Here is a 25,000-nt window from a genome sequence, read left to right on the forward strand (position 1 = left end):
TGTGCTGGTCCCCCAGTTCTCCTGTAGAGATATGCGCCTATGTGCGCATGTGCCGTATGTATTTATTCATTAAACAGACTGCAAACCTTGCTAAAAGCAAAGCTGATCGCTTACAAGGACTACTTATGGAATCTTTTTTCACATTGTAGAAATAACCAGTCATTTACACACAGTCTCAGTTGGTAACATAAAGAAGCTGCTTTCTCCTGGTGCCCCATCTGTTCTGACACTCCTCTCCTCCTCCTCTCTTCAGATTGCATCAGGTTTTCATCTAGCAGTTTCTGAAAAGTTTCAATCTCCTTTTCCGTTCTTCAGGTCAAAACCTGAATCTCAGGTATCACATTTGAGACACGTGCAAACTTCTGTGCCCCTACCTTGGGGACGTCAGGGCTGTGAATGTCACCTTTCCCCTGCTCTCCATCCAGTGCCCGCTGATAGAAAAAGTGACAGATGCAGGCTGTCTCTTCACTGGGTTATCTTGCAGATAACTCTTTGTATGTACATGTTACCATAGCTGCCTCCCTGAAGAGGAAGGGTGGGTGGTGGAGTTGGGGCGTCAGACGGGGACTTCGGAGCTCCCCGTCCTGCACAGGCTTCCTCTGAGACCTTGGGTTAATGACCGAATGTTTCTGTGCCTCAGATCCTTGTTTGTACATGGAAGTGAAGCTTCCCTGCTTTCAGGAGCACTGTGAACGTAGGCTCTTAGGATGCTCTCCCACACTGATGCGGTGTTTGAGTAGTTAGGGTGCACTGGCTGGCTGAAGGATCCTATCGATAAGTTGAAGCATCTTTTAAAGTCTGAACAGATTGCTTCAGGTAACAGATTTTTAATGTGGGGCCCCCAAATCAGGTACTTTCTTAAAGGTGGCCTTTATTTTTTTTTTTTTCCCAGAGGAGCAGCTATAGCCTTCATTTCAGGAGACCCCTAAAAATCTGCCTCTCTCATTTCATTTTAGACATTTCCTTGTAGGAACCTATGCAGGAACTGAAGGAACATGTTCCAATTTTACAACAGAGCTGTGGGTATCTGTGCTAATTTGTGTGGGATCCGCAGCCATCCACAGAACAGAGTTCCTCTGTTCTTGCACTGGGTGGCCGTATGCTCCCCGTAATTCGTCTGTTCTCACTCTCCCACCCTCAGCTGTCACACAGACACACATTATGTATACATACAGATATGACTATCTCTTCCCTGGTGCAAAAGTTAGTTTCGTACTATGTAGGAAAAAAGGCTACAATTCCCCTACACCGTTTTCCTTTTCAGCTGCTGTAGCAATGCCCTTAAATTCTGTCTAATATTTACTGGTTAATCAATTGACACATACTGTTTTCATTGCAGTGACATGTAAATAGTAAATATTTGTATTAGACGAAAGCTATACAGTAAATCATGCACAGAACTGTTAGTTTTTAATTTGTGTGATGTTCAATATGTATTAAGGATCCCCTAAGAATAGAAACAGTAAAAAAATAGCAATTTACTCATTTAATTATGGTAGAAATTCATGTCTTACCTGCTGTAAGAAGAAATAAAGGTTTAGCATTCGAGCAGAAATATCAACAAGCTGTAAAAGTTGCTTGACCATTAGAATGCAAAAATTAACTATGAAATCATAGGCATTTGCAATTTTCCTTGTAATTCATTAATGCTGCGGTTTCTGTATTCCAGTGCTCTCGTGCATGGAAAAGATCTGTGTGAAATGGTTGGGTGCCCAGCCTGCTTGAAAAAAATCCTGTTGATTAAGATCTAATAATACTTCCCATTCAGGGGATTCTTCATTTGGGCAATTTTGCTAATGCAGCACAATGTGTAATATCAATATGCCTGTATCACTTTTGCTTGCGTAACAAATAACTTGTTCCAATCCTTTTTACTTTTTTTTTCCTTCTGATTTGCCATGCACAGGTTATGTGCTTGCTACAGCAAAACTTCTTCGCTTTCCTACCTTAGACAATATATTTAATGAACTTTATCTGTATTGCATTGTTAAGGGCAAGGAGCTAGGAGCTAGCTCTAAATAGACTAGGGCTTTTACAAAAATGAAAGCCCCAAAGAGTTGCTTCATCATGGGAAATCACTGCCAAATGTCGTGTGAACTCTTGCTTTCCTGGCACACACAATGCAGAGAAACATTTTCATTTTTAGCATCTTGACATTCAGCTTTTTGAATTCTATTGCTTTACCGCTTTTTAGTATATGAATATTTTCCATTAAAATGCATTGTTATGCCTTTGCTTATATTGAAATAACAATTGAGATAATATAGAGATATAGATAGAGGCTTAGATCATGCTGTACAGAAATATCTTAATCAGATCAAATAAAAAACTGCATTTTATTTTTAGCATAGTCTATTTTTTAATAAGCTAAAGCTTAAAATCTGATGAATTGGCAATGATTTTGTGATTTGATATTCAGAAAGAATGTGTCCTGAATACCAAATGAATGAAAGTTACTGTGGCCTATCATTGCTGTGTTTTTGTTTTGACCTTGAAATCTGTGTTAGTTTAGTATTTTCCACATTGCTAACCTTGAAACACAGTAATTGGAAAAACAGCGCTGAAGGTTAGCAATGCTTTTACTTCAGTTATCACGGGGGAAAAGTTTGAAGTTTATGGGGGTGGAGGGGAATGGTCTCCAAGATCTTCAAATAGCCTGAAAGTTCTGGTGACAACAGCACTTCAAATTATCATTATCCTAAAAGTGTCCTTCTGTGCCAGTGAAGCCTCACATAGCTAAAAGGAAAGGTGACTGGGGAACGGGGTTTAAGGAATGTCAGGAGGATGGGGATGCCCGAGAAGCTGCTAATCAAACCCTTTTGTTGCTGTGCAAACATATCCTCCTGCACTGTGGATGTGTGTCCTCACAAAATATCCTTTGGCGCAGCATTGTTTTGGTAGGTCAGGTGAGCACCTATGTGTAAAGGTTATACTTATGCCAAGTAAATGCTCATGAGCCTATTGTCCCCCTCTTTGCTCGTTGTTAACAGGCAGCCGCTGCGCTAGTACAGACTAAGGGCAGATGAAGAAACATGCTTTGCACAGGGAGAGTTTCCTCTGGAATAGATAGAAGTATAAGACAGAGCCAACAGGGTGTTTTTGTCTTTACTGAGTGGGTAGTTACACTGTAAACAGCACATCCATTATTTACACTGGAAAAAAAAATCCTAACAGAGATCTTCAGGAACATTAGATTGTCATCAGTTTCGTTTTAAGGGAGCAGAGGAAAATGTAAGCAACTTCTGCTTAGGATCATCTGAAAATATCATTCATTTTATCAAAAATCTAACAGAAACCTAATGTTTTAGATGCCTAGGATTTTAAAGACTTTGTCTTTTTTTTTCCCCCCTGTCAAATCATTGCGGTCTCTGTGTTTCTGATTGCAGTCTCCTAATCCTCCAGTGCCTGTGTTAAAATTCAAGGCATCCATAAGGCACAAGTTCTCCTGACCTAGTGCTGTAGTTATGATGATGCATAAAATAAATCATTGCAATTACTGAGGCAGTCTCAAGCACTTAGTAACTCAGGCAATTGCTTCTTGAAACATGACTGAACTGAAGAACGGATCATTAGTTATTTCCCTGGAGTACTTGGATATTGTAACCCTCTCCACAGGGTTCTATTAGGGAGTTAAGACCTGGTCATTTGTTCACACATCTCATTTTATCTTTCCTTTACTCAAATGCTCTGTGACAGCTGATGAATTCTACAGCATGTCTGTTCTTCACCCATGGCATCTCCTTACCTGTCAAAGTTCGGGTCAAATAGCAAATGACCAACAGGGTGGGAAGGAAGAGCCCAGCAATGACAAAGTAAACAGGTTTAGGAAGTCATTACTGGAAGGACTTACGAGATAGGGTGACTTTCTGAGACATATGACATAAAAATAATTTCCTGAGTAAGGAGGAGGAAGTTGGTTAGATGAGATCTCAAGGTTATACACAAGAAGAGTATAAACCTGTAGAATGCTATGTAACTTGTATAAAGCTATGAAGGTCAGGAAGGAATTGAAGCCCGAAATGGGGGAAGGGAGGTCAGGATCAGAGATACATGAGAGTTTCAATATTTCTTGAGTGACATCATAGGTGTTGGCAGTGTCTGAGTAGTCCGTACTATGCTTTCTGATGGTGATGGGATGTGGCGTGAGGAAGAGAATGGGATCAGGAGAAGATCCGTGCCAGTGGACATTTGCATCCCCAAGTGGAGCCCTTGGTGGTTGAAGAAACCACTAGTGCATACAGTGTGATATCAGAAGCTGGCAAATGACATCACAATGTGGCTCTCTGTCTCTCCCTGTAGATAACACCACTCCAGGTTGCTCAGGAGGTCAAGAAGGAGGAGATATTTTGAGGGAGGGGAAAGGGAGTGATCCAAGGGAGATTACTGACTTGGGAATCTGGTGTTGATGCTGCTCCTCATGGTGAATGAAAAGGATGGGGAAGGGAGCCTTGTGTGGGCACGATAGTGGCTGGAGAAGAGCTAGAAAAGGGCAGCAGGGAAGTACAGTCAAAGCCCAGCTACTGATGGATATTTGATGCTTTGTGGATGGGACTGGCAGTAGAGCAATATGCTTTGAGGGGTTTGTTCTGGAGAGAATTGTCTTCATTAAATGTGGGGAGGACAGGAGGCCCACTCAGGGAGAGGGTGTACGTTAGCTGCTGCTAGTATCTGAGCCCGGCAAGACATGCAGCAGCGTGGCTCAGGGCTGATTCAAGGGTAGATCAGATGTCCCTGTTTCGGCGGCGGCAACATCCAGCAGACGGGTGGGGCAGATGGCTGGAGGCGGTAACAGCTCCAGCTGCCCCAGCGCAATGTGCTGCTGCACGTCTGGCAGCTCTTCACGCTGTCAGGAAGACTTTTTTTCTAGTGCTGTTGTGAACAGTCTTCTGATGCCAAGGTACAAAGTGAGTTTCAGATGTGCGTTCTGTCATTTGTAAGGTTTCACGGTCTTGATTGAGGCAAATCCTAGAAAAACATTCAATGTTTGATCTTTTTTTCAGTATTTCTTCCTATTCTAACGATGGATCTGGTTAAATTACCCCACATAAAAATAACATTTTGGATTACTTCCATCAACTTTTTGTAGAAGAGACAGTGAAATCTGGACTATGCCACACTTCTGCGCATGTTCCTCCACAAAGGAGCCATTCTGTGCGGAGGAGGACACACAAGCGCACGGATGAGTGTTTACTCAAGATGCCTTGCATCTCATTGCAGATACCATGTGATTTATCAGTTGCCATGGTAACAATGCATTTTTTCATTCCATAACTTGAATAAATGTTGAGATTGCCCTTGGTATAACTAACTTACCTCCCTCCTAAAGTTGGGCACGATTGTATTATCTAAAGAAAGCAGAGAGGAAACTCCTAACATTCATACTGAAATAAATTTTCAGAGCATATAGTTAGTTAAGAAGCAGGTACATGATTCAGTCTGGAGCAAAATAAAAGTAATTTAATATGTTGTTATTCAAAATCATAAAATGGGAGCAATATAAAATGTTACTTTATAGTGTGACTGGCATTGTAGATTTTTCTGTAATTTTTATTGTTGTGACACTTTGGTTTTCTTCAATACATGAAAATTTAATTAAATTTATCATTTTATAGTATTCTTTACATAGGCATGCAAGAAAACATTTTTCTTCTTTTCTTTGTCATAATCTTGCAATAAAATTTCTTTATTTCTTGTGTTTCAACTTCCACTTTTGAATGAATTATTGCTGACAACAGCTGGTTAATTGTTAACCCGCTCTTTCCCACCCCCCCTTATTCTTTTCTTTTTTACTTTTGATAAATCTGGACAACAAACCTTGTACCAAAGCAAAAAAAAAAAATTGGAGCCTTTAATTTGCTCCTGTGCGTGTAATGTTAGAAAAAAGCATCCCGTATAGAAGCAGCCAGATTTTTCTCATTTCTATAGTAGACTATTTGTTGACGTCAGTGAGCATTTTATTCTACAAAATAAATGCAGAATCAAATCTCCTGCTATTAGATGGAACGCATGAGATTTATTTTTCCTTCTAACTCCTTTTTCCTTTCTTTTTGGCAGCCTTATTGCATGCTCTACACATTGCTCTCTACTTAGGATACATTATCAAGTCTGCGAGTGATTAGTGGCTTATCTATTTTTGAACGATTTAGATGCATGAATTAATTAGCAAGAAAAGAACGATTAGAAAGCATTAGTAAAAAGGCTGGTCATTTCAGGCTATTTTGGAGGGAGTTAAAACCATCATCCAGACCCAAGAAAATTACAGTCGTAGTGATTCATGCTTTTCTCAAAAGAAATCACCGCATTATATCTAACTTAGTTGAAAACAACGACCAAAAGAGGATATAAACTCTACTTTGTGACTTCTACTGTTGGGCTAGAAGTTAAATAAATTGGTTTTATTGTAAACATTAGCTTTGGATCTTTTTTTACTCCTTTACTCAGTGCTTTTTCACACTTGCTGTTAGAAGCCTGTGTTAAATGTCAGTGCATTTGAGAGAGTTTGGTTCTGGAGTTCCTGAGAATGAGCTCGAGCTTTATATAGTATTCTCAGTTTTAGAGCTTATCTTAAGCCTTTTGCTAGGCCAGAACCAGCTCCTGGCCTTTGCTGAGTACTCTCTCATGAAAAGTCATGTGTGTCCTTCTGTGAGCGTAGTGCTTCAGCAAAAAGATATATGCCTTGTAGTGATAAATGTAATGAGCAGCACCTCAGTTTAACAGACAAGTTTTAGTCTTCCTAGTTCAGAATTGTGCCTTATAAAGTGGATAATGTATGTATTTAATTTCATGGGATTTTTTTAATTAAAGTAATGGCACTGTCACCATTGAGAGGTGCTATGGACATAAGGCAAGAGACAAAGGTTTCTCTGGCAGACAGAAAGTGGATAAGTCAGTTTTTTAAAATAATATTTTACTTCACACCGAGAATGAATTGGAGTGAAAGGCAAAGAAAGGCATCAGCAATCTTGTCTGTTTGACTTAGAAGTTTTATGTGTCCAACACTGGTAATTAGAGCAATGTAAGGCTGACAGCGTCATATATTTACCGCCATCTCTCTTCCATTCCTTCAGGAGACCTTATTTATCGCTATGTCCATTATAAAGGTTGTAAGGCCTTTGTACACGTCCTTACCAAGGTGAATATTAGTCTATGTTAAGAAATTAAATCAACTAATGTTAGTGAGCTATCTTCTGCAGTTTTCATTCTTGTGTGAAAGCTGTGTGGGGGCTGCTGTAGAAGCCAAGTTCCAGCCCTGTTGGATGCTAATCAAGTTGTTATCTAGGTCACCTCATATCCCAGTAATTTCTTGAATTTCACTCTTCTGATGTTAAGATTATTCTCATGTATAACTTCTGTATATCTAGTCAGTCGTCTTCTGTTCTTCTTTCCCTGAGGCATATGGCAATAGTAGTATGTGTTATCAGTCCTGGGATATCTGGGTTAAGTCGGCAGTCCTCCTCAAATTCTCGGCAGTCCTCCTGCAGTTTTTATATCATTTCCCTCATGCTTGTCACTGCAGCTAATGTTTGATCCACTGCCACTGCCATCACTGGAAGACAGTCTTTGGTACTGGGGGATTGAACTGTTGCTTCATTTACACATGCAAGGAAGATGCGTCTGGTGCTTAAATTTTGTCCTACAAGAAACTTTACGTTCTTGGGGGGAAAAAAGTTTCCATTTTGATTCTGGTGAAAATAATACAATTGCAAAACTCTCTTAGAGCAGAAATATAGTTTTAAATTTCCTGCCACTTACTCTGGAAACCTTGGAGCCCAGACCTCCAGGCTGTAGCTCCAGGCCCGATGAGCTCCTGGAGGGCAGGGGATGCAGAAGCCCTGCCAGCCTGGGGCAGGCAGTATGTGCAGGCAGTGGGGGGAGCCCGGCAGGCTGCTTTCTGTTCAAACCGACATGTTCTGGCACTGTTTCTGTTGTAGTGAATCCACGTTTTTTCAGTAGGAAAAAAAGTTGTATTGGAAAATTTCCAACCAGCTTCACACCCCACCCTATTGATTGCAAGCCCACTGGAAGGGATGGTTGGCACCTGCACCTTTTGTTCTACAGTCACGTTAATTTGCCCTGGTGTGGTACAGGTTTTTCTACAAATACACATGCTCTAGGCCTGCAATTCTTCCATAGCCCAGTATTTTTGAAGGAAGTGCTGCCCTGCCAGCTGGGAGAGAATGATAAGAATATTAATACTGTCCTCAAGTCTTTTGTCTCTCTCTCCCCACTCCCTCCTCCTTTCTTTTTCCCCTCTGCTTTTGTATGGTTACAGAGAGAAGATCTCCTAGGTTGTCCTTGCCAAGGTGGTAGCTCTCTGTCAGGCTGTCAAACTTATCTACTAATAGCTATGAAGAGCATGTGCTCCAAGAAAGGGAAAACTGAAATGCATAGCCTTCAGTTGTCTTAAAAAGACATTTTTCATTATCTGACAAAGAGTTGTGGAGTGTTAAGGTTATGATATCATCACTTTGGTGGTTGTGACACCAGTAATGGGTTTTTTCATGTTATTTTAGAAAGTATGCCCTTTTCCCTGTGTTAGATGTATTGCTTCCTTTCATTAAAACCCAATCCATAAAAGTGCCCTCACCTTAAATGATGATATTTGGAGGTAACTGGGGGCCAGTCAGGGGTACGGAAAATTCAGTCTCGATTTAGGGCGTTTCTTGTCGCTACCCTGCCATCAAATGCCGTGTGAGGCTCCTCTTCTCTCACTCCTTTTGTCTTTCTTGAACTACACAGATTTTTCATGTTTTTTTAAGTGGCCTGCGCAATGAAACCCCAGCCTTGCCTGCGGTGGGACCACCGCTTGGGAACATCATGCGACTGAGCTTTATTTTGCCCTAGGACCTAACCGCAGCCTTTCTGCTCACATAAGGACTCCCGTTTAGCAGTGCCCTATTCCCATGAGCGGTTTCTTTCTTCTTAGTAATAGGGAAAGCAGAAATAATCCTACTCTCAGCAGTTTCGGGATTACAGGCAAAAATTGAGTTCCTTGATGTATGACTGTGTAGGGATATTAATCTTTTCCCTGATGCCTGTTGTCTGTCATCTCTGTCTTACCAGCACTGTCCTTTTGACCCCTCTACAAGGGTAACTTGTTATTAACGTTGCCTTTGCCGCAGATACTCGGTATGCAGATGACAGCACCAACAGTTTTTCTGAAAGGGCTTATTCGGTGCATCATCGGATGTGATATTCAAAATCAGTTTCAGCAACAAAGGATTTTGTTGGGTTTTTTTTTGTGATGTGGCTCGTGCTCATTTTACCACTATTTGCAAAGTTGATAAATTCAGAGGCAGTTGTGTTGAGCCGAATGTCACCTCTTTCTTTGTTGTGCATCTCTGAGACAGATAGCTCAGTGTGAGATGACCGGCAAGTTTTGGTACGATGCCTGGGTGCCCGTTGTTGGGAGAGATGGTGGTCGAATCATTTAAAGCATTTTATAGTTTTATAGACTGGTCAGAAGTTGCTGAGAGCCAAAACAAAATCACTGTGTAAGCCATTTTAATTTTTCAACAGTGGATTTCTGTTTCTCCCAGTGTACTGTAGATTAGTGCACGCTTACAAACGTAGATTTAACAGCTGCAGAGGGAAACAAAAATATTAGACTACAAAGAAGAACTGGAGAAAAGTTCATGAGATGAGAAAAATAAATAATAAAATGTAATATGAATATGCTACGGGCTGTATTTTATAGTGAAATAAAATAACACAGCCTTCTGTGAGATTTTTTTTTTTTATTCTTAAGAATTGTTATATGAAAAGCTGCTGTTGATGTTCCTGCAGTCCTGTAAGGTAATTTTTCCCTTGAAGTTTGGAAAAAGTAGTGATCATGCAACTGACTACGAAATAGGCAGTCCCATTTAAAATGTTCTGTGCTGTGGTATTTTAAGTAGAGGTAGAACAGTAGCTGTTTTTTATTTTGGTTTTTCTAGAATAAAGAGAGGGTAATCACTGCAGAAAAAATACCAGTTTCTTCCCTATACAGCTTGGTTAAGCTGTGCTGGTGACTTTGAAATGCTTTTCTCCTGCTGTAGTTGGAAGTCAATCAAACTCATTATTAATAAAGATTTTGGTCTCTCTCGGAACACAGCAACATATTCTGAGATGGATTATCCCCACCGATCAGAGATATTGTTGTCCATCTCCACTTTAATTGTGCTGTGTTCATTTCCATTTTCTTGTCAAATAAAGGCGAATAGCCTGTAAAGAATAGGGTCATTTTTGTACATCTATTTGTACTTTGGTGACTTTAAACCTAATTCTGCAGTTTCCACAATAACAGATTCCAGGGAAAAACATAGTGAAGTGTAAGCAGGCAATCATCTTTAGTCTGATAGATGCTGTCTGAAAGAGTGTCTCTTACAGGAGAAGCTGTTAATAGAATGGTGGGTTTTTTTTACTTTCTTTTATGTTTGTAATATAAATATGTTTGTGTTTTATAGCTAGGACTCATCTCATTGTCTACTACTAGCGTTGCCAAATGCCTCACATTTTAAGACTTCATTTTCAGTTGCTTCTAAGAGTTGTTGCACCTTAACTGCTTATTCTGAAAGGTGCCTGCATTAGCCTATTTAATTTTTTAACGAAGAATGCAGCCAACATGGTTCAGAAGCTGCTAAGAGTAAGGTTAGGGGTAAATACTGTTTTGCTATGTTAAAAAAAAATCTGGCAGTAGTTTTCTGAAAAGCTCTTATGCCCTTATACTTCTGAAGCAGGATCTGAAATCCCTTTGGGGAAGAGTCTTTGGTTTTTTGCCATCTTCATAAATATCCGCCCAAATCTGGCCCAAGTTAGAGGCCAAATAATGCAGTTTGTATGTGCTCTGTAAAGAGTTTCTAGAGCTTTGCAGATTAATATTTGAAGGATCAGTAAGCTCTGAGCATGCTTCAGCCTGAACTGCAAAGAGTTTTCTTTACAGCTGTAGCCCTCGGCTGTTACAGCCAGGACCTGCTTGTAGGATATAATGAGCCTGGATAGAGCTCTGAGCTAAAGCAGCTATAACTCTGTAACTTTTGCTGTGTCCAAGCTAGTTGTCAGTGGGCAGGTTTGGGGACCTCAGTGTCGCCACTGCGGTGGCAGGTGCTTCCAGCCTTTGCAGTGGGTACAGCAGGCTCCCACCGGACAAGGATGTTTTGTCTCAGCTTTGACCCAGTCCCACAGCAAGGCCTCAACATACGCTGAACAAGGCAGAGCTGTAGGGATGGAGCAGGACATAGTAAAAAAAAACAAAAAAAAAAAAAGGAAAAAAAAAAGGAAAAAAATGTTTTATTCAAAGGAGCTAAATTAAAGAATACCAGTCGGTGTTTCCCAATTTTCAGACTTGACCTTTCTGTCTTAATCATGTTCTTGTAATTCTTCTTTTGCATGGGTAATGTGCACCAGGGATTGATTATAACATCCAAGCAAAAATACACCTGCCCAGGAAAAGAATCAGTCTTCTGAAATGAGGATCTTGTTAGTTTGTGGCTTTTGTCCTGCTCTGTCACCTACTTGTGCACCTTCCTTGCACTGCAGTGGAAGCCTGCCTATACTTGGGCTTCTGAGCCCCCTTCCGGCCTCCGCTCTTCTATTTCAGACCTCTCACACAGACGTATTCCCATGTGTGTAGGGAAGCTCCATGGATTCATTGTGGGGGGCAGCGGTCTCCTCTTCAGAACACAAACAGCCCCGGGAATCCTTCTTGTATGCCTTTTTTCCCGTACCTCTCAAGGGCATGCCCTGGCACCAGCATCAAAAGACATAGAGGCAGAAGCGATCAGCATTATCTGATTGCATTGAGTCAGTTTTACCAAATTGTGCTATGAAAACAAAATGTTCCTGCCCTCCATAAGTCCGAGAGGAGGCAATTTCTTTGTTATTTAATGTGGTTTTGAAGCAGATAGCCTGTGGAACGTTTGCTTTGTTGCGTGTTGCCCAAAGAAGATTCTCTTTGCCTTTGCATGGTTGGTTGTTAGCAGGAAAATCTGTCTGCAGACTGGATTTTCAATGCTCCATTAAGTTTATAGGTGCCTTTATTCAGGTTATCTCTTAATTGCTGTATTACTTCTTTACCCATTGGAACCAACGATGTGGGAGTCCCTCTGGATCTGGGGTTGCCGGGGTAGCTCCGGGTCTGGTCCTTTTTTTAGAAAAGCAGGCGGAGAGATGTTGAAGGGAAGTTCTGGCATTGGGAAGTGCATGTTTTGCATTGCTAGTTAGCGGCATCCCAGCCTAACAGGCACTTCAGTAATGGGTAAGATAACAAAATAAATCTTTGCACAGGTGTCCTGTTCCGTGGAGGAATGATGTGAAAATGCAATTTCTTTTCAATGAAGCAGGCTTCTGAATATACTGTGACCATTGCAGAGCATACTGATCTTTTTCTGTTAGAAAGCTGTTAGAACGTAGAGCAGCTTTTCAACGCTATTTCTAGCAGTGGATGTTTCTCATAGGAAGAGGGGAGGCAGCACATTCTGGGTGTTGATTCCTCTTTTAATTAATTAAAAGGTCAAACTCGGAAATTCAAGGGACACGGAAATATCCCTGACTGATACCAAAGTTAGCGGTTGCTTTGGCCAGAGATCAGATTCTTCCCTGCCAATTGCAAATAACCCAGAAACCTAATGTCTTCCATAAGGAAGCTGGCATGCCGTGGCTGTTTTCAATGCTACTGTATGTACCTCTGCTCTCTTCTGCCCCAGTGGTAATTCAGAGGGTCATATTCCTGCTCATGCAAAGCGTAACCTGCACAAGTTAAGGCCCGCTAAGCAAGGACTTCCAGCTGTTTCATTCCTATAAGCATATAAATATACCACCCCAGGGTTCCTTTCATGCTGAAAATAAAGGTAGCACTTGTCTGCCGTTAAAATATATGACCTGGAAGATAAATGGCTTATCTCAGTATTAGGAAGATGGATGAGAGGAGTGGAAAATTGACCATAATATTGGTCAAAAGATCCACCAAGTCCGGAGGCCCTTACTGTTTACTTGAAACTCCTGCTGGGAAGTGACGTAGAGGTTGATAGCACTGTGTTTAGCTATCAAGAGATGATTAATTGAAAGCTGTAATTAATGTGAAATATAATGGTTGACACACATAGTGCTTCACGGACACTAGCTCAATTTCCTAGTGATGGGTAGGCTGCACCAGGGATTGAGTATAACATCCAAGAAGGATGCAAATGGTGCTTTTGAGGGGACAACCGAGGGGGAGAGCCTGCACAAGTGACTTGCCCAAGGCCACATGCGAAGTGAGACAGCAATTAACCTCTACAGCATCTCTGGTGCTCTACCCTCTCCTGTCCTACCTCTGCGAAAGCACAAGTCCAAACGTATCCTGACCCAGGCTGCTGGGAGTCATTTCCCACCCTCTGCACTGGAGGGAGCGTGGGGGGCTCAAAGCCGAGGTGCCAGTGTAGTGTCACCAGAGTCTGAACTGCGATTCTGGAGCACGACCCTGTGGTAGCCTCTCTGCCCCAATTCATCTGCCCGTCCGTGAAATGAGAGAGATGGTAATGCTGAGCCACTGTGCTCCTGCATGGTTGATGCAGGTTGCTTAAGCAAGGGCTGCATGAGGGTCTGAAAAAGTGCTGGGAGGCTTCGTTGTCAGTGGGTGGTATGATGAGAATGTCTCTTGAGTCAGTCTGCTGACTTTTAGGGACTCAGCTAGGGTGCTGCCTTGCTCTTCAGTACACGCTGCTGTCACTTGGGGGCCCCTCGCATCCTCCCTCCTCATCTGCCACTGGATTTAGATGGAGCATGCTGAGAGCAGCCCCGTTTTCTTCCAGCGAGAATTAATTATTTCATGGACCATTCAAGATTCCGATAAATGAAGCGTGCCTTGATGTCATTTTAGAGTAATATCTGCAATGAAATCAGAACTTGTAAAAATAGGGAAAATACATAGGACTTGTCTTTGTGTTTTGCTTTGTTCAGGTTAATTGTTGTTGCTTGTGGTATGACTAAAGGGCCTGACTGAACACAAAAATACATCATGCGTAAGTGGGATTTTAATGAAATAATAATTCTTCCCTTAAAGTGGAATTGTTTTTAATAGAAGATAGCAAAATAAAGAAATTCTCTATCCCTCTCCTTTTTTTGGAAATAATTATTATAGGTAATGAAAATCCAAATGGAACCTGATTGGCCTTGGTTTTGCACAAATTTTGTCTTTCCTGATAAAATAGATTCATTTTGCTCTTCCTTGAAATTGATAAAACAGGCAAGGACAAGAGGAAGGGTCTTACGAAAATCTCACCATTGGGGCACTTTATGCAGTTAATTTGCATACAATTACCCAAAAGGTTTTTTAAAAATGTTTCTGCTTGGTGAGATGCTGAAGCGGGAACACCGTCTTCCAGAACAACCATTGTCCTTTCAGTATGAGCTTTTGCCCTCCCAGTGCTCCCTGTTGACTTGCTGCCAGCTGCTCATGTATGTCACGTATATGGGTATGCTTAAAATCCATTTCCATATATGTGGAAATAGATGGTTTGTACAAATACAGCACCATACATCACATACATGCCCCATCCATGCTGCAATTTGGAATGTCAGTGAGCACAGGGAAATGAGTATCGGGGCTCTCTTAGAGGATGCCAGAGGAAAGACAGAGAAATGGAGAGATTTATTTGTTGGATAAACCTCCCTGTTACTGAATTGCTTTAATGCTGCACCTGTTTCTTGTTCTTCCTCTCTTTCTCTTTAGCTGCTTCTTTCATTGCAGCTTTTCAAATAGGTAGGCAACAAAAAACCACGGCCAGTGAAATGGAAGATTACAATTATGCATCAGTATTCCTGTAACGCGGCTGCTCAGTAATGTCCCCTGGGAGTGTTACAATGAATATCTGACATTAATTGGCTCAGTACCTGTATGTCTGACCTTGCAGAAATTTCATAGATCAATTCTACATGTTGTTTACTGATAAAGAAAACTTATTCAGGGCAGGGACTGCATCTTTGGACACGCCTGCACCACAGTGACAACCAGAAGCAGCAATCAGGCTCACTGGGTCTTGGAATACGAAATAAAATAATAGAAAGAGGGATTATAAAGTGTTTTCTCTCCCCTCTCTTGCCAAGATCTGTTCCTCAGCAATTTTTAGCTCACTTGAAGTCTTTGTCACTGCTGGATACTGTACGCTTGATGCACAAATGCTGTTTTTTCTCCTTCGAGTAGTGCATGTATTGCCTTCCTACGTGTGTTTGACATACTGAACGATGTAACTAAACCAGGTCAGAATCAGAGGACCAGCAACTACTGGATGTACTTGCACTGAAACAGCTGCCTCTTTTTGTGTCGCTCACCCTCCGGTGACTGAATCTGCCAGGAGGATCTCGCAGGGGGCTGCGAGCAGCTCTTCGGCAGTGGCCGTGTTTCAACGCGCCCTGCTCAGTCAGCAGCAAACCCTCATCTCCTGCGCTGCTCAGTCAGCTGGCTTTCATTGCTCTGTGGATGCGAGCTGCCTGTGCAGAAATGGATGATTGTTCAGCTCCCTTCCGCTTAAGGGAGCCGAGAGGGAGAAAGTCCGTGTCCAAATCGCAGCTTAACCGAGATTCACGCAAGGGGTGCTCACTGGGCTTAACTTTCTGTGGGGGTGTTGGTTCCCAAGTTAAAAAGTTGTTGCGAAGGAGGGAGATTTGTACACAGAATATTTTAAGAGATGCTCAGAGGCATACTTTGCGTGCCTGTCCCACTGGTTTTATTGCCTTTGTTGAAGTACAGGGGAGAAGCTTTACAGGTGGTGTACTCCGCATGTGTATGATCGGAGTGCTCGGGAGCGCTTGCCGCTTTCTGACTATTCTTACCTGTCCCCTGCTTTATTTGACCGGCTGGAAATTAGACAAGCCATCACCTCGGGGACACGGAAACCCGCATCCCCGCCCCGCTCCTGCGAATTAAGATCCAACACACGATGCCGAGCGCCGCTCACAAAGGGGAGCCCGCTCCCCGTCTCTGCCCCGCAGCGCAGAGAGCCCCGTTCTCGACCTCGCCCGCCGGCGGCGGGCACTGACCGCTCTCTCTGTCGCTCTCCCCCCCTGCGTGCAGAAGGCGGCCGATGGAGGCGGCGGCGAGCGGGCGCGGGAGGAGGCCGGCGCAGCGCTGGTGCTGCGGAAGGTGTGGTCACGCAGCCCGGCCCCCGAGCGGCGCGGGAGGTAAGGCTTCCGCGGCTCCGGGAGCGCGGGGCTGGGCTGGGCCGGCCGGGCCGGGCGCGGCGGCGGCGGCGGCAGCGGGCGGGGCGGCCCGCGGCCCCCGGCAGAGCGATGGCCCCCGGGGGGAGCACCTAGGGCGGGCGGCGGGAGCGGGGCGCCATGGGGAGCGGCAGGGTGCGGGTGCCCGAGGCGCTGGCGGGCCGCGGCGGGGAGCCGCCGCTGCCCACCTTCGACGTGCCTTACTTCAAGTACATCGACGAGGAGGACGAGGAGGACGAGTGGAGCAGCCGCTCGCAGTCCTCCACCGAGGATGACTCCGGGGACTCTCTGCTTTCCGACAGATACGTGGTGGTGTCGGGGACGCCAGAGAAGATTTTGGAGCATCTCCTCAGCGACCTGCACCTGGAAGCCGCCCAGGACAAAGAGACGGGTAAGGAGCGAGCCCGGCGGGGCGGCGGCGGCGGCCGGGGCAGCGCCTGTCCCCGGCTCTGGACGGGAGTGGGGGAGAGGTCCCGGTGCCGGTGCCGGCAGAAGGGGGCGGCGCGGGGGTCGCTGCCGGGCACACTCAGCCGCAAGCCGGCTGCCAGCCTGGCGTTCAACCCGCGGGGGAAACCGGCAGCGTGGGGCGCCCGGCCTCGGGGCAGCAATTAGCGAAGCCGCTCGCTTAGCGGCAACTTGAGGCTTTTTTATATTGGGTTTCGCTGCTGCCTGGGTAGCGCAGGCTGCGGCGTGCGTTGTGCAGCAGCTGTGGCTCCTCAGGCCGAGGCTGCTGTTCCTCGTAGCCTGCAGCTGTTGCTACGTTGATGAGAATACTCGCTATGCACTTCAGCCTCCTGGCTAACTACTCGCTTTGCCACCACCCCAGTACTTTGGCCCATCTTCTGTTACCTAAGCACGGCTTGTAAATTTTCTCCTAAGCCAGGGCACAGTGTACAGCCTGATGCTCTACTTGTGTGTCTTCAAGCAGAGATTGTAATTTGTTCCAGCCTAGAGCAATTATTATATTGATCGGGCTACTTGACATGCAGTTTAGTTTTCAGCTGGATCTCTTGGCTGTATGCACAGCTTGCTGTCACCAAGAGCTCCTTGGGTAGTTTATCAGAAGTGCTTGCGACCTGCAATTCATAGATAGTTTTAATGAAAGCAGCCGGGCTGGTGAGACTTTCGGAGGTCCCGAATACTGAAGCGCTGAGGAAAGCAGCTGGCTGTAAATGGAGCTGTGCATTTCATCGTTCCCAGTAGGGTTAAAGCGCATGGTCCTGCTGCCTGTATATATCTCTCTCTACAAATGAGATTACTGAGAATAACCACACTTTAATCCTTTTAAGTGACTGAAAATATAAATAACATTTGCCATTCCCTGAGGAACGTCAGGATTGGGTTCTCGGAACAAGTCATTAGTTTAATGTGGGACAATAGGCATATTCCTAGCGCTGATGTGTGAATGCCCCGAAGAAACATATAGAATGTCTGCTGCTGGTATTATTACAGTATTCCTAGTGCTGCTTTTGTCTGCCTAGACATTAATATTTAGTGCAGAGAGAAGCTGTGATTGTTTTCCTTCCACGGATGCCCTCCGACTAGTTCTGGGTGTAATTTACTTGAGCCAGCTCTTAGGCAGTGTAGTGAAGGTCCTTCGTTGGCCCCTTAAGGTCAAATGTTAGATCCAGAATAAGTTTCCCTATTAACGTTTATCATATGCAGATTGAGGGACATTAGCTGCCCGTCTTTATGGTCTGCTTCATCTTTTTTTATAAGCTCACAGTCCTGCTGGAAAACAATGAGATTTTCACTAGTGATACGCGTTATATTTTGGTGTTTGTAAATACAAAGCACTCCTTACCTAAAACCTTGGATGCTGTATTACATCCTCACGTGTACTACCTTTTTTTTCCTCTTCTCTTCGCTCTCTCTCCCTCCCATCACCGGGAGGCTCTTCATAAGCCTGTTCTTATTGTTACAGAGAGGGGCTGGTAAACTGCCCTCAAAACAAATGCTAAACCACCGCTTGCCTGGGTGTTAGCAGATGGTAATGTATTTAAAGGTTGATTGGCTTCCCCTCACCTCTTCTGCCTTATCCTACCTCCTTTTAGAAAAAAACAACTAGCTCTGCCCTGTAGCCAAGGTTAACTGGATCCTAGGGACAGAACAAAGTAGCTGTGGCTTCAGGTTTTTTGCCATCACAAAGAAGTGTGCTAAACCTTGCCCAGCGGCCCTCCGCTTCCTCAAGGGTAGTTCATCATATACTGTTTTCTTCTGACTTCATTAATCTGGTAATAGAGAACTCATCAAAATAAAAGACTTTGGGAATTATGTTTCCCAATATTTTATGTGGCGGATGCCCCTGCAATGGTTTTGATCAGTCTGTTTTGCAGACTCAGTGGCATTTGGCAAGAGGAAATACGGGATATCGACTGTACATGTGTACATCTTTCTTTGTGCACCTGAAGGCATCCCTCTGCTGTTCGTGTGCTTGGATTTGCTGTTCTTTGTATTTTTTGTAGTTCCAGTCTGGCCCATCTCAGAGGACAGTTGAGTTGCAGAGTCCCGCAGGGTTGTGTTTTAGCAGGCATAGCTTTGCGGAACATAAAAGGACAATGTTGTTGTACCCAGCTGCTGCTCCTGCTGTCAGTTTGCCAGTTCCAGGATGACTTCCTTGGCCTCCTGTTTTCCCTGCAGCCCCCAACTCGGCTTGCTTATTTGTATCTGTAAAGAACATGAGAAAGAGCTGTTCTTACATATGCTGGTACGCAGGGGGCTGTTGTTCTGTTTGACGCTTTGCGCTGCTTCCCAACGAGGGATGCTCTTCATGTTTTCATTCCCACCCTTTGTATAACAGATCATAACTGCAGTCCTCTGTGGTCATTTAAAAAAAAAAAAATCAACTATCTCCTGGGGCTAGCGTGGTCATGGGGCATCACTTTTTATAAACACTGATATGGCTGAGTGATGCACCATGTATTGCTCCCAGCCATCCTCCATTTTCTAGCCCAAGTCAGCAGGTACCGCTCGCAGCTGGGAGAGTAAAGGGAAGCTTTGGGGCTGGGCTGGGATAGATTTAACTGGGGTGCAGCCCAGGCCTCAAGGCTCCCTTCAGCTGCTGCTAAACCTGTAGCGAGATACCTTAAGCACTCTGCTGCCGCATCTTCTTCTATAAAAGATAGGTGGGGACACCTTCTCTTACCTGACCTGAAGAAGAGTCCCGGTGTCTATGATGATGTGGCCGAACACATTACAGCAACTGAGGAGACTAAAGGGGACATTGCATCGTGCACAGCTAGGCTAGTCTGTTGCTCAGAGGACTTCTGTAGGCAAGGATGTCTTGAAAGCCTGAGGTCTGCAAGACGCTTCAAGCTTAGGTACTTAATAACAGTTTAATGATTGAGGTTTTTTTGTGATTGCTAAGTCAGAGATAATATGTGAGTTCTTGCGGCATCATCTTACATGGGGACTTGCCAGTAACAAAGAATACCAGCCTTCCATCTCAAAAGGAAAAAGTTTTCATCTTGCTGAGTTACTATGACCTGTAATGCACCAACCCCCAAGAAGACTTCCTGTTTCCTACCATGAGGTGGCTGGAAATTTTCAGTTTCTGTAATGAACAGCTTTTCTGAGACATCTCTAAGGTTGTTGGAATCACTGGGGGATGTCTGCTGAGTGCGTACTTCAGAGGGCGGTTTGAAGTTTTAAGAATTGAACAGAGTGAGACACTTCAAATACGTCAACATCCAGACAGAAAACGCAGGGTATACCTCCTGGGCTAATCCTTGTCAAGGATGGGGATTTGAACAAGTAATCTCCAAGAGGCCAAATCTTAGCATCTCAGGATCTCTAATCCCTTCCCGTTGACTACAACATTTCTTTCAAAACTGTTGTCCTCTTCCGCAAAAGCTTTTGTTTCTTTGGCATTAGCAGCATTTCCTTCTCTGGATATTATCCTGATCTAGTCTTTGGAGTATCCTCTGGCTGGTCTCTATTCAAACATACCGTCTTGCCTTGCAGTGATTGCACTCAATGTTTGGCAGCCTCTGGAATGACACAGTGATCATCACATCCACTGCTACTTATCCAGGCCTGCCTGGATCGCTCAGATCATTTTCTTTAGGCCACTGGGCCACCTCTCTCAGGCAGCTTAAGTAAAACATTGCTGAAGCAGAACATAGTCTCCCTCATCACATCTGATGTCACTACCCGTCTTTTACGTCCCTACTGTGGGTTTCATTTTAGGGAATGAGTAGGGAGAAGAAAAGATTGATTTGTGAAGGTCTTTGAAAGCAAAAAGCAGTGGGAAATGGAGATCTGGAGAAAGGATGTAAATAAGGAATGGTAAAACTGGAGCAACACGATGGTGTCGGTCTTAACTGATGTATCTTTTTAGTGGACTAGGTGAAAGTGATTGTGGTAGGGGGGGAGGCATGATACTTTTGTTAGGCCATCATAGAAGTTAGGATGGCAAATGATGAAAGGCCTGGAGAAGGGCTAACGGGACAGAAAAAGAGGACGAATCCTCATGATGTAGCTAAAACAGATGCAGAAAGGTGTAAGTATGGTCTGGATTTCTTAGGAATAGGAAAAGAAAGGAGTAATGACCTTTGTACCCTGCTGTGTCATCTGGGACTGTGCATGATCCTTGCATTAGTGGGAACTCTCCCCTGTCACACAGAAGCAGTGTTAGCTTTAGGGTCATAGCGTAGCATCTAGGAGGGGCCTTCAGACCATGTCTGTTTGTCCTAGAAGTCCATTCTGTTCCTACACTTGCACAAATGACACTGCTTTGATGTTGGGTAATGGCACCCTCTGAGGAACTGTATGTGACCTTTTAGGAGAATGGTACTGTCTTGCATGAGCTGATCAGAGTCAGCTGCTAAGTGATGTTGCAAGAAAGGGATACAGCTCTGCCTTTTCTAGGTATTGTATTTTGTTTAATAATCCAAGAAAAAAATATCTGATTGGTTTTTTTGGTATTTTTTGTTTGTTTGTTTCTTAGCTGTAAAGGATGCTGTTAGGACTTTTGCTCACTGTGCTTTATTACTGATGAGTAAAAGGTGTTAACAAACGTGCTCCTGTGACTGCCGTACAATCAGCATGAGTGTATCTATCTGATGTGTGTGGACTGACGTCAAGGAGAATAAATATTTGCCCAACACTTTGTGATCCTATCTTCCAGCTTTTAGGATGGAGAGAATAAGTGCCTGCTAGCCCTTCCTCTTACCAGTCATCATTTTGAGGGATTTTGTGAACTTTTCCTCGAAGTCTTAGGAAAACTTGGTGAACTGAGTGGACTAAACGCATATTACTGCTGTGCCCATAGGAGATGAATAAGAGTTTAGCAGAGTGCATGGAGCAACATCAGCGTAAGAATAGCAGAAAAGCTAAAATAATCATTCAACTCAGTGTTCAGTGTGAGAGAACCTGGGGAGGTTCTTGCACAGGAACATTGCTTCGTGGAGCATGAGTCTAAGCTGTCTCAAATTGGAGTGTCACTAGAAGTAGGTTTACAATAAATCAATAAAATGAATAGCAGCAAGGCACCAGGTTCAGATGTTACTCCCCAAAGACTTCTAAAGGAACGCGGATATGAAATTGCTGAACTCCTAACAGTCGTGTATAATCTATCATATAAATCAGCTTCAGTGGCAGAGGAAGGTGGAAAATGAGATGCCAATTAAAAGAAATTGTTCTGTTTGGGGAACATCTAAGCAATAAGGTTGTCATTTTACCAGTACATTATTCCAGCATAAACTGGTGCTGTAGTCAAAAGAAGCAGCTCAGCCTTTCCCAACCACTTATTCTTGCTGCTGCACTGGTGCCTCTGTGCCTCTACGGCCTGTCGTGCGATTCTGAAGCGGACCCGAGTAGGGAGCTGGTCCTGGTTGATTCTAACCAAGGAAATACTGAATTATTAGTTTTAAGACAGATCAGTTTCCTGATCCACAAAGTTTTCCCCTGGCACAGGGAAAGGGTGGCAGGGAGTGGAAGACACGCAGGTGAGGACTGCAGGAGAGAAGGACTGGTGCCTTTAGCAGCTATACTTGCTTGCAGGGGTCATGCAAAACTACAGCATGAAGTTATAACATTGTGCTGGGAAATTGGGTGGCAGTACAGTAAAAGTAGAAGGAAGAAATGCGTGCAGAAATGCTATACTGAGGGAAGGGAAATGCTTTTTTTCTGCAGAGATAAGTCAGGTCTTGTGTGTCCTGTAGACCTGTTAAAGATTTGAAGGAGTATGAGGATATATATGGATATATATGGTCTGGTCTGCCTATATCTTATATTTGTATTTCCAGAATGCTTTTGATAAAGTCCCTTGCCAAAAATCCTTAAAGAAATTTAAAGATCCTTTTGATAAGGAAGATGCTTTTCAGGACTGATGATGACTTAAAGAGAGAAAATGAAAGGTAAGAGTAAATTGTCAGTGTTTAAAGTGGAAGGAAGTCACCAGTGAAGACTGGGGTGCTGCTGAGTGTGGGATGAAAACTGAGGTAACAGCATGTGCTGATAATATTAAATGGTTGAGGGTCTCATGATAAGTGAAGCTATGGTTTCACCTTAGTGGCCATGCAAGATTATGTTCTTGTACACCCCGTTATCACCACCTCTGACTGCCTGTTTGAGCTGTCATGTTGTCCTGTCATCATACTGACAAACTTTGCTTAGGTGTCTCTGCAAGGTGAGTTAGATCAGGAAACTGATTCAACTCAAAAATAACCTCATGAAAGTAGTAAGAATGGGGCAGTTGAGGACTGGGAAAATGGGTTGGGAGTGGGACCCTCAAACCAGCCTTGTGGCTGAAGAAAGATGAAAGGAATAAAAATCTGCGTGACTGCGTGATAAGATTGCAGATGAGATCCAAGTTTGAAAAATGCAAAGTAATGCATTTTCTACCATGGAGAAAAGGAAATCCTTATTATACATACTCAGCAGAGGTGCTGAATTGGCTGATATCATGCAGAAAATAGGTCTTTGGAGATGGTGTGGATAGTTCTTCGAAATTTTTGATCAGCATTAATCAAAAAGGCACACAGTATTTGGGACAATTAGGAAAGAAGACAAGCAAGAACCATAGTTATACCGTTGTATAACTGTGTAATATCTATGTATGATATGGTTCCTTCTTCTCCCCCAGCTCAGAAAGGTTGTAAATGAACGAATGTAAATGAACAATGTAAAAGCTTGAAAAGGGCAGCAAGGGCGATTAGAAGTCTAGATTAAATACATCTAAGAATAAATAGTCTAGATCTGGTCATCATAGAAAAGCAATTTCTCTAAAGGAGGCATAAGGTGATCTGTGAGATTATGAATTGTGTGAGGAAGGTGAGTATGGAAAGACTATTCATTGTTTCTCATAAAGCGGGAAGTGTTTTGTAACACAGTGAAATTATTGGGTTTATAACTAAGAAGTTATTTTCTGATACGATGCACAGCTAAACTGTGAAACTCATTGTTGTGAGGACTTTGTGGAAGCCAAAGATTGGGAGGGTTTTAAAACAAATGAGGTAAAATCCTGGCAAAAACTCCATCACTGCAGTGATGTCGATACGACTTCCCATCTGGAAAGTCTACACTGCCAGTTGCTGGAAGCTAGGAGGGCATATCAGAGAAAGATAACTCTGTATTTGTCTTTTTCTTAGTTTTTTTCTTCCCCTGGGCATCCTCTGTTGGCCCCTGTCAAAGAGCTCATTCTATTTTATGGGCATCTTTGATCTGACCCAGTATATCGCATGCAGCACGTTGCAGTTTGGAAGCAATTAGTCAGAACCTAGTAAGATACTAGTTCCTTCAGGTGGGACAGCTGAGCAAGTTATCAGTTCAGCTGGCAGCAGAGACTGAACAGTTTTCTGCTGAATGGCTTTGCAAATGGTGTGGTGGGGCCTGGAGCTGGGGCAAGAGAGGCAGGAGCCCTGGGGGTGGCATGAGGTTGGGACCAATGCTGCCAGCAGTGACACTGGCTTCAAATGGGAAGATCTGACATCCTCCAGCTGTCCTCCTGTTCATTGCCACGCAGCCCCTTCTCCTCTGCTATAGTTTGACCTTGTGCCAAGTAGATCTAAGTATCTTAGTGGGAAACTATATCTTTTTTCCTTTGGTAGGCTTATTTTCTGTCACATTAGTGAGCTGAATCAGCTTGCAGAAGGAGTGCCGTGTCTGGGATTCACTACAGACAGCGTGTCACGCACTGCGGTGCCTAAGCTAATAGGAAATGCCAGCGAGGGGAATATGTGCTAGGATGCTGTCTCCTGGCAGGAGCTCAGACAGTTATTTCTGGGAAATAAGAACTCAGAGCATGAAAAAGGTTTTTTTTTTCACACTTGGGCACTAAAGCTTGTTTACGGCAAACTTTTGGAAAGGCAGAGTCCAGGGATGCTGCTCCTGGGTTGTCTCACCATTATATGCAATGACTGGGAAACTAGAGGCAGCATGAGGAAGGATGAACATCCTTAGTGGTCGGGACTCTCCCTGTAGATACTGAAGGTATTTTTTCAGTTCATCACCACAAGGATGAAAGGAACCGAGGTAGCCATCAGACAAACACATGGTTTCAGTGTGCCAAGAAGCACCTAGACACTTTTTGGCACCTCGGACACCTAAATAAATTTTTTTTGTACCCTGTTCAGGAATAGCTTGAGGCGATAGTAGGGCCCCAAGTGTTTAGTGTGTTTTGTGTTTGAGTCGAATTTGCAGAAGAAAAAGCTACCCACTATATATGATAGTCAATTAGCTCATAGTATTCCTAGTTCCTCAGTCTTTTCTCTGCAATTCTGTCATTCATTATAGCTAGTTGTCACCTTCTATTATGTGAGAAATTGATAAGGAGCTGTCATGAAAGTCTAGTGTGAAACCATTTATTATGAAGATGTGCATTGTA

General features: G+C 43.6%; 1 protein-coding gene across 4 annotated transcripts in view; it reads left to right on the forward strand.

Moving 5' to 3' along the window:
- RAPGEF5 (Rap guanine nucleotide exchange factor 5) overlaps nt 1-25,000 on the forward strand; it is a 167,452-nt gene that overhangs the window by 84,655 nt on the left and 57,797 nt on the right. For 3 of the 4 annotated variants that reach the window (XM_087773465.1, XM_087773455.1, XM_087773474.1), the window contains 2 exons: nt 16,031-16,137; nt 16,476-16,564. The exons of the other annotated variant lie outside the window; for it this stretch is intronic. In XM_087773465.1, the coding sequence (XP_087629591.1) occupies nt 16,031-16,137; nt 16,476-16,564 (196 nt within the window). The remainder of the gene's footprint in view (nt 1-16,030; nt 16,138-16,475; nt 16,565-25,000) is intronic. 4 annotated transcript variants of the gene reach the window in all.

Source organism: Nipponia nippon, unplaced genomic scaffold (genome assembly GCF_047370975.1).
Source record: "Nipponia nippon isolate SJK-2023a ecotype South Korea unplaced genomic scaffold, ASM4737097v1 scaffold_1, whole genome shotgun sequence".
NCBI lineage: Eukaryota > Metazoa > Chordata > Aves > Pelecaniformes > Threskiornithidae > Nipponia > Nipponia nippon.